Consider the following 16123-nt stretch of genomic DNA (forward strand, 5'->3'; position numbering starts at 1 on the left):
GACAACATGTCTCCGAATTTCCAAACAATAAACTTTGTATTTTTTTTCCGAAAAGGAGAAATGGTCAAAATTAAACAAAAAGCCAGTGCTTTCAGACCTCAGGTAATGCAAAGAAAGCAAGTTCATAATCATTTAGAAACAACAATACTAATGTTTCAACTCAGGAAGAGTTCAGAAATCAATATTTTGTGGAATAACCATGATTTTTAATCAAGCTTTCATGCGTCTTGGCATGCTTTCCACCAGTCTTTCACACTGCTCCTGGTGCATGTAAGCAGTTGTTCTTTGTTTGATGGCTTGTGACTTTCCATCATCCTCTTGATTACGTTCCAGAGGTTTTCAACGGGGTTCAGGTCTGGAGATCGGGCTGCCCATAACAGGGTTTTGATATGGTGGTCTCTTAATTTTTGCCAGAGATGTATATTCTGTTATCTGGGAATGATGTTTTACCTGGATATCGCATATCCATTCACTTGTAAGAATTTGAAGAGTTCTTGAGCTTTCTCACGATCCCGGGCTTTTTCTTTTGCTGTTAGTGTATCATAAGGCACCAACAATGGATGACTGCCAGCACCTGCAGAAAAGTTTTATTAGCATGCAGTTGTTCATGTCAATTTTTTTTGCCATATATTGAGGAACTAAGTAGTGTATCCTGCAGGATATTATCACTAAAGGTACCTTCACACGAAGCGACGCTGCAGCGATAGCGACAACGATGTCGATCGCTGCAGCGTCGCTGTTTGGTCGCTGGAGAGCTGTCACACAGACCGCTCTCCAGCGATCAACTATGCCGAGGTCCCCTGGTAACCAGGGTAAACATCGGGTAACTAAGCGCAGGGCCGCGCTTAGTAACCCGATGTTTACCCTGGTTACCAGCGTAAAATCTAAAAAAAACAAACAGCACATACTTACATTCACGTCCCCCTGCGTCCACTTCCTGACTGACTGAGCGCCGTACAGTGAGAGCAGAGCGGTGACGTCACCGCTGTGCTGCTTTCACTTTCACTTTGCGGCGCTGAGTCAGAGGAGGAAGCAGACTGCAGGGGACGCAATGTGAGTATGTGCTGTTTGTTTTTTTTACATTTTACGCTAGTAACCAGGGTAAACATCGGGTAACTAAGCGCGGCCCTGCGCTTAGTAACCCGATGTTTACCCTGGTTACCAGTGTAAAATATCGCTGGTATCGTTGCTTTTGCTTTCAAACACAACGATACACAGCGATCGGACGACCAAATAAAGTTCTGGACTTTATTCAGCGACCAGCGACATCACAGCAGGATCCTGATCGCTGCTGCGTGTCAAACGAAACGATATCGCTTAGCGAGGACGCTGCAACGTCACGGATTGCTAGCGATATCGTTATAATGTCGTTTCGTGTGAAGGTACCTTAAGAAATAAAACCTAGAATAAAAACAATGAGTAGAAACACTGCAGTAAGTAAATAAATAGCAACACATGAAAAAATATAGGGTACTTGATTTACTTTTTTTTTAATCAAAAAAGCGTAAAAGCCATCCCACCACAAGAAGGTGTAAATAATTAGGATGGTCCCTATCTTTATCAAATCTCTCAAACCATCATCTGACTCTGCTTCACCCATGGCTGTTAACCTGGTAAATACTGCTGTCAATATCTAACAGCAGCATTTAATGTGCTCCAGCAGGGGTGCTTGATTCTATGCACCAATCGGCACGCATGTGACGTGATTGCCGGGCACTGATGAGTTGCTATGACAGCCGGAGCTCTGCTGAAGACCTCCATGCTCATCATGAAGGTACTCCTGTGAAAGCCAGCCTGTAGCTGGCACTCATTGAAGACCATCATTTTCTATATGCACAGCAATAATGTTACACTGCTGTGTATAGCAGAAGCAATCAGGTGATCGCAGGTTCAAGTCCCCATAGGAGACTAACAAATACAGCAAAAAGTGAGAAAAAGTTTTTTAAAAAAGGAAACAAAAATATAAAAGTTCAAACCAGCCCCTTTTTTCCCCCAATAAAAATAAAGAAATAAAACATATTTGGTATCGCTATATCTGTAAGGGCTTGTGCACATGCTGCGGATTCCATTGCGGAATTTTCCGCAGTGGATTTGATAAATCCGCAGTGTAAAACCGCTGCGGTTTTTACTGCGGATTTATCGCGGTTTCTATTGCGGTTTCCTCTGCGGGTTTTCACCTGCAGATTTCTATTGGAGCAGGTGTAAACCCGCAGTGGAATCTGCACAAAGAATTGACATGCTGCGGAAAATAAACCGCTGCGTTTCAGCGCGTTTTTTTCCGCAGCATGTGCACTGCGGATTTCATTTCCCATAGCTTTACATGGTACTGCAAATGCATGGGAAACCGCTGAGGATCCACAGCAAAATCTGCAGCGTGTGCACATACCCTAAATGTACAACCTATCAAAACATAAAATAAATTAATCCAATCATAATGAGAAAAAATCAAAATGCCAGAAGTATGTTTTTTCGCCGGCTGCAACACTGTCATTATTGTTTTTTATTGCAATCAAAACATTGCATCTACACGAAATGTAAGTTCAGTCTCAGTATGGGAAAAATAAGCAGAGACCTCCATTGACCAAAAATAAAAACGTTACAGATCTCGGAAAATGGGACACAAGAAAAATATAAATATTTTTTATACATTTCCATTTTTTTCACCACTTAAACCCCCAAAATAATACATGTTTGGTAACTACATAATCATACAGGCCTATATTGCCAGGTCGGCTTTACTGTAGAGTGAACATATTAAAAAACTGCCCCCCTCAAAAGAAACACACACACACAAAAAAAAACAATTGTGGAACTTTTTGTAATTTCAATGTTAACTTGGAATTTTTTCCTGCTTTTCAGAGCATCACATGATAAAATTAATGAAATTAATGGTGTAATGCAAAAGTACAATTTGTCCTACAAAAAGCAAGCCCTCATATGGCTTTGTAGATGGAAAATTAAAAAAGTTATACCTCTTGGATGAAGGGGAAGAAAGAGTGAAAATAAAAAAATTGGAAATTGGCAGCAGTGGGAAGGGGTTGACAAAAAATGGCAACAAAGTGCCTATGTATTTTAAGTGTGTTACCACTTATTTACTTACTGTAGAGTTTTTAAGCATTGTTTTACTCTCAGTTACATATGTCTGATAAGGACCACATGTACATGTGCACCTTGAACATCTTAAAGAGAGTAAACACAAGACAATTCTATCTCCATATCACATACCTTTACTTTCCAACTCCATCTTCTTCTTTTTAGCCCAGATGTTATGGTAGTTTTCCGCCATCACTTCTACCATCCCCTGTACAAAATCATATCAAAACGATACATCAAACAAAACTAGAGGATAAAGGAAAAAAATATGTTTTTCACCTGATTTGGCTTTTCCCAACTTTGGCTTTAGGATGTATTGGAAAATTACTTTAGGGTTCAGTTTTAGCGAATGAAAGAAAATCATGAGTAAATTGATTCTCATAAGGGAAGATCCAGATGTCTGTACAACTTGGACGAGGACCTCAGTGCATTGCTCACAATGGTCAGACTGGCCTGACCTGAGTGCGACGGCTACATAGTAATACATGCTGTGACACTAGGGTCCTGAAGAGACGATGGCCAGTCTGAGCATTGCGCTGTGTTCCTCATCCGAGTTATACAGCCATTTGACACATCCCTAATTAAGAGCGGTTTAATCTACAGGCTCCCAAGTGAAAGGCTTCACAATTGCAACTCAGGTGTTTTTGTCAGTTCTGTGATATCGTATGACAATTGGATCCTGAGATTGACATCAATCAGTCACATCTCTTCTCTCACTTTCTTACTTGGGCTAAGATTATAAAGCCTGGAACTTAGTTTGCTCTAAATCCAAGTCTGCCTTTAAATAATAATTAATTTTTCAGCATCAGTGCTGTATTGAGACATTGAAGTTCATCCTTCAGGTAATTTGTAATCTTTATATATAATTGCAAGGGAAAGACAGTGTCCTCTGTTCTACCATGCTGAATGTACTTGGGCAAATCATCAGCAGCATCATGTCCCAGATGTGTCGATGGGAGGCAACTCCAAAGACATTGCAAGCCATGGTAGCACATTTAGACCATGACGGCTGCTCACAGTAGCATGAGCTACATACGTCTTGGTGTTGTGTTGTAGAAAAATGGCTCCAGGAACACTTTGGAGAAATAGCTGTTCCATGACCAAATCAATATAACACCGAGCTATTAGTGCACCTAGAATGAAGACTAGAGGCATGCAACTATGGAAAATTATGCCGGCCCACATCATAATTCCGGGAGTAGGACCAGTGTGACATTCCCTCTTGAAGGCCTCCTCATGGGATTTCCCACGTAGTCTCATCAGCTTCAAAGAATGGGGCATCAAGCTTTGTCTACACAAACCATCAGAGGGTGTTTGCACATCATTGGACTATGAGCCAGATTGTCCAGGAACAGGTGTCCATTGAATTTACGTCAATGCTCGCAGATGTTATCATGGTGAATATCAGAATAGCAATGGAGGCTAGAATGGAGGTCTATCCTCTTCAGGAATGAGTTCCACTTTTGTCTTGGATGCAATGATAGCTAGAGATTGGTCTGAAGACTACAAAGGCAATGTGAAAGTTTACCAGGAGCAGTTTTTCAATAAGACAATGCCAGGCAGCATATTATTCATTCTTCTATGACCAGCCTACATGGACTGAGTGTGCAAATATGTGTTGCAACATCTCCAGACTTGTCTCCCATCGAGCACATCTAGGCGTTCATTGGTCGGCAACTGCAAATGGAGCTGCTAGCAGTGGGTCTTAATGACTTTCGTTCCCAAGACATTCAGTGTAGCAGAACATTTCTCAGACAACCAGTAATAACCTCAATGATAAAAGCCAAGTTAGGCATTTATTTCTGAACGAGGCGCTCCTACTTGATACTGCATAAATCAAGATGTTTTAAAAAAATGTTTTCCATTATTTCATTATATGCATATACAGTATGCATATCATTAAAGGGAATCAGTCAGTTGATTCATGCAGCTCAAACCACTCTAAAATGGACAATACTGACAACTTTAAAGGCATAGTGCAAAAGAATAGAGACATTAGGCAGTAGCGCTCATTAAGTATGTGCTTAGCAATTCAAATGGCTGCACATTTACAGCTATTTGAGACAATGCAAGAAAGTGGATAATAGGTGCATTGATTTATTAATAAGGAGAGGGGATGTATACACACCCATAGGTGATAAACCTGGACATTGGGAGTACTATATGTACCACTGTATCTAACACTTATTGATCACCTGATGTAATTAAGTGTGCTACATTATCCCATCTATATATATATTCTCCTCGACCAATCAGCGACGGGCACAGTATCGACGTAGATGTCATAATGGTTGCCATGGCGACGATGATGTCATAAAGGTTGCCTCGACCAATCAGCGACGGGCACAGTCTGCCGCGAATTCTGGAATCGTCATTGTCCATATACTACGGGGACATGCATATTCTAGAATACCCGATGCGTTAGAATCGGGCCACAATCTAGTCTATATCTATATATATAATTGTCTAAGGGTTTTTCCGTCTGTCTGTCTGTCTGTCTGTCTGTCTGTCTTTCTGTCTGTCCTGGAAATCCTGCGTCTCTGATTGGTCGAGGCCGCCAGGCCTCGACCAATCAGAGACGGACACAGCATGGCGACGATGATGTCATAAAGGTTGCCTCGACCAATCAGCGACGGGCACAGTCTGCCGCCAGGCCTCGACCAACCAGCGACGGGCACAGTATCGACGTAGATGTCATAATGGTTGCCATGGCGACGATGATGTCATAAAGGTTGCCTCGACCAATCAGCGACGGGCACAGTCTGCCGCGAATTCTGGAATCATCATTGTCCATATACTACGGGGACATGCATATTCTAGAATACCCGATGCGTTAGAATCGGGCCACAATCTAGTATATATATAATTGTCTAAGGGTTTTTCTGTCTGTCTGTCTTTCTGTCTGTCTGTCCTGGAAATCCCGCGTCTCTGATTGGTCGAGGCCGCCAGGCCTTGACCAATCAGCGACAGGCACAGCATGGCGACGATGATGTCATAAAGGTTGCCTCGACCAATCAGCGACGGGCACAGTCTGCCGCGAATTCGCCTCGACCAATCAGCGACGGGCACAGTATCGACGTAGATGTCATAATGGTTGCCATGGCGACGATGATGTCATAAAGGTTGCCTCGACCAATCAGCGACGGGCACAGTCTGCCGCGAATTCTGGAATCGTCATTGTCCATATACTACGGGGACATGCATATTCTAGAATACCCGATGCGTTAGAATCGGGCCACAGTCTAGTTGTATATATTTGCCTTGTATTTATATATGTAGTGAGATTAGATGGAGGAATAGCCTTATAGTGTAATTAGCTTTTTTTGTAGGGTTTATCAACTACAGTCACTGATAATTAGAATGACATCAGTGCAGGATGATTCCTATAGTAGTGTTGACCATTGGTGTTGGTCACACATATTTTTTTAATGTGCTCAGTCTATTATTAAATATTATGATTTCTCCTGATGAGTCGTCATAATTATAAGGACAAAGAAACGCCTTGAGACAATTGAGCTGTGACAATTTAGCTTAGTTTGTGAGACCTACTTGAGGGTAGAGGGGATCTCTCTAATGTATGATACTGTTCTAGTGTGAGACTAGCTTCTTAAATACCACTCATTTCTTGTATCATCTACCTGCATTTTAAATGACTGCATAACAAGGGAATTTATCTTATTATTATTTTAGACTCTTTATGAGTCTCTCAACTGTAACTTCGGATGCACCATATAGGACCAAAATGTTTGTGCATATAACATTGTAGAATCAGTAAACCAAGATGCGGGACACATTTAAAATAAAAACTAACTAAAAATAAACCAAGTAAGCTCTGCTGTAGTCATAATACCCTAATGAAAAGTAGCAATTTCGTGTTAGGGCTCAAGCATATCACATAAAATGCACAAATCTAAGATAAGACAGAAAGCTACAGGGCTCGGCTATCTCTGGAAATCCCATAGACTTTCAGTGGCAGTATGCATGCACAACCACCATTTATTTGGGGGGACCCCGAACACCCATTCTTATGATTATGGGGGAACCAGTGGTGGGATCCTGAGTAATCAGCATATTCTTATCTACAGTATCTGGGAAGTGATCTGATAAATACTGCATTTTTGACATGCAGTCAGTAATCTGGTCTTATTAGGTCAATAACACAAGGTTCAAGGTTTATAAAAAAACGCTTTATAGATCAAAAATACAATTATACATAAAGATAAGTACAAACCTGGAGCTCTCTGGAAAGGACAACATTGCTCAGATCAATTGGGGTGGGACTATAGCCGTTCCCCTGTAAATATTAATTATTGATGAGTATTAGTTGTAGAACACAATAATAGTTACATAACTTATACTCAATTTGATGTGCATATATATTTATACACGCTTAAAAAAGTAAGGGAACACTTTTAAACATCACATTAACACCTCCAAGTCAAAATAACGTTGGGGCATACTTTATACTTTATGTTAGTGGAAAATTTAGGTCAATTTGTGTTGTGTTTTTGTTTGTAACTATTTGAAATATTATTACATTTTTTTAAGGACCAATTCAATTTTGAAGTGACTTTGATGGGCCTATACTTGTTATAATCAACGAAATCTTGACAACAGTCAATGATTAGGGTTGCCAACTTTACTTTGTTTTTTTGACACCTTATCAAAAAAACACGGACAGACAACATTTTTTACAGACACGTTTGGAAAAACAGAATAAATCACTATGATCATAAGTGATCCATGTCTACCGCCCATAATTCTGATAATGCAACATCAGCTGCATTCACTGTGAACTGTAAAATGATAATTACGGTACAGTCAAAATAATAGGTATAAGTTTCTTCAGTTTAAAAAAAATTATGGACACCTTCATTTCTTTTCATGGGCAGGGAAAAAAAGTGCCCTATTTTTACAGACTGTCCTGGGATTTCTTGATGGTTGGCAACCCTGTTGACAATATCATGGCTGCTGATGGGTACTGGAATTTCCATTCAGACAGATCTGTAAACAATGTCAAGTCACCACCGGAGGACACAGAGCTCAGAGAGCAGGACTCACGCCATCCAGGGAGTTAAGTATGCTTTTTTAATTTTTTGAACATTGGAAAAATTCATAAGTATTAGGACACAGTCAGATGGCCATAGAAATTGGAATGAGATTGGAATGCAATATTTAGACTGGCCGGTGGCTCTCCCTACCCTAGCAACCCATCAGCATAGAAATATATGAAGCTGTCATGCACAGGTCAGGAGAGCTGCCGGCCAGTCCATGCACTGCATTGCGATCTCTGTCCAATTTATACAGCCGTCTGTCTGTGTCCTCAGTTGACAACCCCTTCAATCCCAAAGGAAATGTTAGTGTCATCAAAGTGCAACTTCTCTGTGCCACTGACGCAGAAAGTTGGAGAGAATCAACAAATTGCCATTAACCCCTTCACCCTCAAGGGTGGTTTGCACGTTAATGACCAGGCCAATTTTTACAATTCTGACCACTGTCCCTTTATGAGGTTATAACTCTGGAACGCTTCAACGGATCCTGGTGATTCTGACATTGTTTTCTCGTGACATATTGTACTTCATGATAGTGGTAAAATTTCTTTGATATTACCTGCGTTTATTTGTGAAAAAAACGGATATTTGGCAAAAATTTTGAAAATTTCACAATTTTCCATCTTTGAATTTTTATGCCCTTAAATCACAGAGATGTGTCACACAAAATACTTAATAGGTAACATTTCCCACATGTCTACTTTACATCACCACAATTTAGGAACCAAAATTTTTTTTGTTAGGGAGTTATAAGGGTTAAAAGTTGACCAGCAATTTCTCATTTTTACAACACCGTTTTTTTTTAGGGACCACATCTCATTTGAAGTCATTTTGAGGGGTCTATATGATAGAAAATACCCAAGTGTGACACCATTCTAAAAACTGCACCCCTCAAGGTGCTCAAAACCACATTCAAGAAATTTATTAACCCTTCAGGTGTTTCACAGGAATTTTGGGAATGTTTAAATAAAAATTAACATTTACATTTTTTTTTACACAAAATTTATTTCAGCTCCAATTTGTTTTATTTTACCAAGGGTAAGAGAAGAAATTAGACCACAAAAGTTGTTGTGCAATTTGTCCTGAGTATGCTGATACCCCATATGTGGGGGTAAACGACTGTTTGGGCGCATAGCAGAGCTCGGAAGGGAAGGAGCGCCATTTGACTTTTCAATGCAAAATTGACTGGAATTAAGATGGGACGCCATGTCGCGTTTGGAGAGCCCCTGATGTGCCTAAACATTAAACCCCCCACAAGTGACACTATTTTGGAAAGTAGACCCCCTAAGGAACTTATCTAGATGTGTGGTGAGCACTTTGACCCACCAAGTGCTTCACAGAAGTTTATAATGCAGAGCTGTAAAAATAAAAAATCATATTTTTTCACAAAAATTATCTTTTCGCCCCCAATTTTTTATTTTCCCAAGGGTAAGAGAAGAAATTAGACCACAGAAGTTGTTGTGCAATTTGTCCTGAGTATGCTGATACCCCATATGTGGGAGGGAACCACTGTTTGGGCGCATGGCAGAGCTCGAAAGGGAAGGAGCGCCATTTGGAATGCAGACTTAGATGGATTGGTCTGCAGGCATCACGTTGCATTTGCAGAGCCCCTGATGTACCCAAACAGTAGAAACCCCCAAAAGTGACCCCATATTGGAAACTAGACCTCCCAAGGAACTTATCTAGATGTGTTGTGAGAACCTTGAACCCCCAGGTGTTTCACTACAGTTTACAACGCAGAGCCGTGAAAATAAACAATCCTTATTTTTCCAGAAAAATGATTTTTAGCCCCCCAAATTTATATTTTCAAAGGGGGACAAGAGAACTTGGACTCCAAAAGTTGTTGTCCAATTTGTCCGGAGTACGCTGATGCCCCATATGTTGGGGTAAACCCTTGTTTGGGCGCACGGTAAAGCTCGGAAGGGAAGGAGCACTGTTTTACTTTTTCAATGCAGAATTGGCTGGAATTGAGATCAGACGCCATGTCGCGTTTGGAGAGCCCCTGATGTGCCTAAACAGTGGAAACTCCCCAATTCTAACTGAAACGCTAATCCAAACACACCCCTAACCCTAATCCCAATGGTAACCCTAACCACACCCCTAACCCTGACACACCCCTAACTGTAATCCTAACCCTAATCCCAACCGTAAATGTAATCCAAACCCTAACCCTAACTTTAGCCCCAACCCTAACGCTAACTTTAGCTCCAACCCTAGCCCCAGCCCTAACCCTAACCCTAGCCCTAACCCTAACCCTAGCCCTAACCCTAGCCCTAACCCTAGCCGTAACCCTAACCCTAGCCCTAACCCTAGCCCTAACCCTAGCCCTAGCCCTAACTCTAATGGGAAAATGGAAATAAATACATTTTTTTAATTTTATTATTTTTCCCTAACTAAGGGGGTGATGAAGGGGGGTTTGATTTACTTTTATAGCATTTTTTATAGCGGATTTTTATGATTGGCAGCCGTCACACACTAAAAGACGCTTTTTATAGCAAAAAAGTTTTTGCGTCTCCACATTTTGAGACCTATAATATTTCCATGTTTTGGTCCACAGAGTCATGTGAGGTCTTGTTTTTTGCGGGACGAGTTGACATTTTTATTGGTAACATTTTCGGAAACGTGACAGTTTTTGATCGCTTTTTATTCCGATTTTTGTGAGGCAGAATGACAAAAAACCAGCTATTCATGAATTTCTTTTGGGGGAGGCGTTTATACCGTTCCACGTTTGGTAAAATTGATAAAGCAGTTTTATTCTTCGGGTCAGTACGATTACAGCGATACCTCATTTATATCATTTTTTTATGTTTTGGCGCTTTTATACGATAAAAACTATTTTATAGAATAAATAATTATTTTGGCATCGCTTTATTCTGAGGACTATAACTATTTGTTTTTCTCTTTGATGATACTGTATGGTGGCTCGTTTTTTGCGGGACAAGATGACGTTTTCAGCGGTACCATGGTTATTTATATCCGTCTTTTTGATCGTGTGTTATTCCACTTTTTGTTCGGCGGTATGATAATAAAGCATTGTTTTTTGCCTCGTTTTTTTTTTTCCTACGGTGTTCACTGAAGGGGTTAACTAGTGATATAGTTTTATAGGTGGGGTCGTTACGGACGCGGCGATACTAAATATGTGTACTTTTATTGTTTTATTTCTTTTATTTAGATAAAGAAATGTATTTATGGGAATAATATATATATTTTTTTCTTTATTTAGGATTTTTTTTTTTTTTTTTTTTACTTATGTGGAAATTTTTTTTTTAACTTTTTTACTTTGTCCCAGGGGGGACATCACAGATCGGTGATCTGACAGTTTGCACAGCACTCTGTCAGATCACCGATTTGACTTACAGTGCTGCAGGCTTACCAAGCGCTTGCTCTGAGCAGGCACTTGGTAAGCCACCTCCCCCCCTGCAGGACCCGAATGCCGCGGCCATCTTGGATCCGGGCACCTGCAGCGAGGAGGAGGTAAGAGACCCTCGCAGCAACGCGATCACATCGCATTGCTCCGGGGGTCTCAGGAAGCACGCAGGGAGCCCCCTCCCTGCGCGATGCTTCCCTGCACTGCTGGCACATCGCGATCATGTGTGCCGGGGGTTAATGTGCCGGGGGTGGTCCGTGACCACTCCTGGCACATAGTGCCGGATGTCAGCTGTGATAATCAGCTGACACCCGGCCGTGATCGGCCGCGCTCCCCCCGTGAGCGCCGCCGATCGCGCTGGACGTATTATCCCATCGGTGGTCATACGGGCCCATCCCACCTCGACGGGATAGTACGTCCAATGTCAGAAAGGGGTTAATTATTCAGGTAGGACTTCAAAGTCATACAACAGTTTTTCAGCCGATGACACTGCCACACTCATTGTTTAAGCTAAATAATTGGTGTGGCCACCCAACATAACATGATTACACAATTTCACAGTGGTATAACTGACAATATAGGAGGATAAGGTTCCATAATTCATCCAATAATTCCTGGTTGGTGCAAATCAGCCATCTGAGTACAGTCACAGATCCGTGATGTTTCGAATAGTAGCTGCCACCAAGCCCCTCCGCTGTGTACAGCCATATAATCACTTACAGAAAAATCACAAATGAAAATAAAATGTTTATATTTGGGGTAGTCAGGGCACTTTTAATGTGGTAATATCACATAGTGACCATGTATAAGTATGTGATCCCTTGCTGATTTTGTAAGTTTGTCCACTGACAAAGACATGAACAGTCTATAATTTTAAGGGTAGGTTAATTTTAACATTTAATTTTAACAATAGAATATCAAAAATAAAATCCAGAAAGTCACAATGTATAAATTATAAACATTTATATGCATTTTGCAGTGCAAAATAAGTATTTGATCCCTCTGGCAAACACAACTTAATACTTAGTGGCAAAACCCTTGTTGGCAAGCACAGCAGTCAGACTTTTTTTGTAGTTGAAGATAAGGTTTGCACACATGTCAGGAGGAATTTTGGTCCACTCCTCTTTGCAGATCATCTCTAAATCATTAAGATTTTGAGGATGTCGCTTGGCAACTCGAAGCTTCAACTCCCTCCACAAGTTTTCTATGGGATTAAGGTCTGGAGACTGGCTAGGCCACTTCATGACCTTAATGTGCTTCTTTTTGAGCCACTCCTATGTTGCCTTGGCTGTAGGTTTTGGGTCATTGTCTTGCTGGAAGACCCAGTCACAACCCATTTTTTATGTCCTGGCGGAGGTTGTGACTCAAATTTTATGGTACATGGCTCAATCCATTCTCCCACTGATGCAGTGAAGTAGTCCTGTGCCCTTAGTAGAGAACCACCCCCAAAACATAATGTTTCCCCCTTCATGCTTGACAATGGGGGCAGTGTTCTTTTGGTCATAGGCAGCATTTCTCTTCCTCCAAACACGGCGAGTTGAGTTAATGTCAAAGACCTCAATTTTTGTCTCATCTGACCACAGCACCTTCTCCCAATCACTCACAGAATCATCCAGGTATTTATTGGCAAACTTCAGACGGGCCTGCACATGTGCCTTACTGAGCAGGAAGACCTTGCGGGCGCTGCAGGATTTTAAATCTTTACGGCATAATGCGTTACTAATGGTTTTCTTGGTGACTGTGGTCCCAGACATGAGATCATTAACAAGTTCCCCCCCATGTAGTTTTAGGCTGATCACTCACCTTCCTCATGATCAAGGATACCGAACGAGGTGAGAATTTGAATGGTGCCTCAGATCGATGTCGATTGACAGTCATTTTATATTTATTCCATTTTCTTACTGTTGCACTAACAGTTGTCTCCTTCTCATCCAGCGTCTTACTTATGGTTTTTGAAAAAGATAAAAAAAGTGCACTTACCCGTGTATGTAGAAAGTCACAACTTTATTCGGACAACATTATAATAATAGCAAGGGAGAGTGTAGAAAAAATGCGGACAACGATCGTTTCGTGCCTCAGCACTTCAACGGGTCCAAAACCTGCTGAGGCACGAAACGATCGTTGTCCGCATTTTTTCTACACTCTCCCTTGCTGTTATTATAATGTTGTCCGAATAAAGTTGTGACTTTCTACATACACGGGTAAGTGCACTTTTTTTATCTTTTTCATGGACTGTTATGTATTACTTTGTAAGTTGCACCCCGTTGTATAAAAAGGATCTGATATTGGCTCACTAATGAAGGGTGATAAAAACAACAGAGTCTAGCCTTACAAACAGCAGTGCGGAGGTCTATTTTTTTCTTTTTTTGTTTGAATTTACTTATGGTTTTGTAGCCCATTCCAGCTTTGTGCAGGTCTATGATCTTGTCCCTGACATCCTTATAAAGCTCTTTGGTCTTTCCCATGTTGTAGAGGTTAGAGTCTGATTAATTGAGTCTGTGGACAGGAGTCTTTTATAAAGGTGACTAAGAGAGCTGTCTTTAATGAAGTTAACGAGTTGATTAGAAGTGTCTAACTGGTCTGTAGGAGCCAGAACTCTTAATGGTTGGTAGGGGATCAAATACTTATTTCTCACTGAAAAATGCAAATAAATTTATATAATTTATACAATGGGATTTTCTGGATTTTATTTTTAATATTCTATTTCTCAATGTTAAAATTAACTTACCCTTAAAATTATAAACTGTTCATGTCTTTTGTCAGTGGTCAAACTTACAAAATCAGCAGGGGATCAAATACTTATTTCCCTCACAGTATGAAGAAGAAGCTTCTGTATATAACTCTGCTAATTTACCTGGTTATTTTGGGAAATGCTACGCATCTTTTCGTTTTCCCGATGCAGTGCTAAAGCTTCTCCTTCTTTAGTTCTTTCTACGCTCCAGCCCATTGCCAACATAGTTTTCACAGATTCCCTTACTGGCCACCGATAAATTTCTTTCTCCTATTAAAGGATTAAAATAAGTTAATTACAATTAATTATGTACAGATCAAACTGCAGAGACATCAGATAGCAAAATGTCACAGAGGGAGGTCAGGTGGGTTTCAAAAGATGTAGTAACAGTAGCGCACAACATCACCAATATAAAGCAAAACTGACATGGGATAACTTTAATTGTTTAACTGAAGATCGTGGATTCTAATTCTGTCATTTACATGCTCTTTATGTTCAGTTTCTGGTCATTTTTTTTCGGTAAAATAGAAGGCAGGTTGCTAGCAGAGTAGAGTTCACATTACTACAACTTTAGCAATATACATTTTTTTTCTCTTGTGATAACAATCTCCACTACCTCCAGTGAGATGCCCACTGTGGAGATCAGACTGAAAGAATCCTTTGTGTCTTTCTCCTGAGACATCTGGCTTATTTCAAGATACTTAAGCAAAATTGACATTTCCTTTTATGGACGCATTCCTTCTGTGTTGTAACCTTTTACCTACATACCAAGCTGAACCTTATCTCTAGTATAGACTGTTTTTTTAAGGATGTGAAATATGAGCGCTTGTACGCATGTCTGTAAAATGTCTAACTCTTTTTATAAAGGAGGGGTAGAGCTCAGTGGGTCAGACGTGCTCCTGGGCTTTCCCTGTATATGATCACACAACCTTTTGTGCTGCGTGTCATTTCACTCGGATCCCTACCTCTAGTAAGCCAGGGACTCAGAAGGACTTAACATTACTTTGGCGCGCCGAACAGGGACCTGAGGTGAGAGTATTTGCTCGAGATTTACCTGCGGATACGGACAACGGAGATCTGGGATAATGGACGGCAAATGAACTGAAAAACCTGGCCAGGTAAGAGACATTATTAGTTCTCTTTTATCTGCCCTGTATTATCCGAAAGATCTCTATGAGCCGTGTCACGCTGGGTTAGTCTAGTAGTGAGTAGATACCTATAAAACTCGGGTTACCATATTGTATAGACTTATGAGTCCTGTCCCTGGCAGTGTGTGAACAGTGTGAAGGTTGTGGTATGTTGTGAAAGAAGAGCAAAAGTGCGTAGAAAATAAGCCGAAATAGTTGGGGTATAAGCCTTATACACGGAAGTCAGCCTAACTGGGTCATGTGGTTGCGTTCTTCTTCTCCGCCCATGCTTGACTCTCATTAAGTGCTTAATCTCCTTCATTTCTGGATAAGGTTTGATAGAATGAGCCCAGGACGCGGAATCATGAGCCTGGGACAAGTATGCTAACTGACACAGAAAGTTTTGTGATCTGTATGGTGTTGCTGGGTCTGTTTGTGTGCATAATAGCACTTAAGTACGTCCTGCATATTAGAAGAAATGGAGCAGACAAGCCCTTCAATATTTTAGCTCCCTAGGAGAGAAGGCAACGAGACATCACCATAGAGTAAGTGATTGTCCAAACGTCACCTAGGGTAGTCATAGCTAATATTGAAAAGAAAAATGGGAAATAAACAGACCAAAACTGTCTTAGGACAAGTGGAAGCAGCAGATATCATACAGGAAAGATGTGGAAAGATAGTCAGAAGGCAGATTAGGAGGGTGAGAGAAAAATTGGGAATTTCAGAAGCACTTATGTTCAGTACAGAATGGGAA

General features: G+C 40.8%; 1 protein-coding gene across 11 annotated transcripts in view; it reads right to left on the minus strand.

The window, feature by feature from the left end:
- Positions 1-16123, minus strand: part of RYR3 (ryanodine receptor 3) — a 978540-nt gene that overhangs the window by 326727 nt on the left and 635690 nt on the right. For all 11 annotated transcript variants that reach the window (XM_077263521.1, XM_077263512.1, XM_077263503.1 and 8 more), the window contains 4 exons: positions 14366-14512; positions 7325-7387; positions 3226-3301; positions 451-574 (listed from right to left, as the gene is read on the minus strand). In XM_077263521.1, coding sequence (XP_077119636.1) covers positions 451-574; positions 3226-3301; positions 7325-7387; positions 14366-14512 — 410 coding nt within the window. The remainder of the gene's footprint in view (positions 1-450; positions 575-3225; positions 3302-7324; positions 7388-14365; positions 14513-16123) is intronic.

The sequence above is a fragment of the Ranitomeya variabilis genome, chromosome 1, assembly GCF_051348905.1.
Source record: "Ranitomeya variabilis isolate aRanVar5 chromosome 1, aRanVar5.hap1, whole genome shotgun sequence".
Taxonomy (NCBI): Eukaryota; Metazoa; Chordata; class Amphibia; order Anura; family Dendrobatidae; genus Ranitomeya; species Ranitomeya variabilis.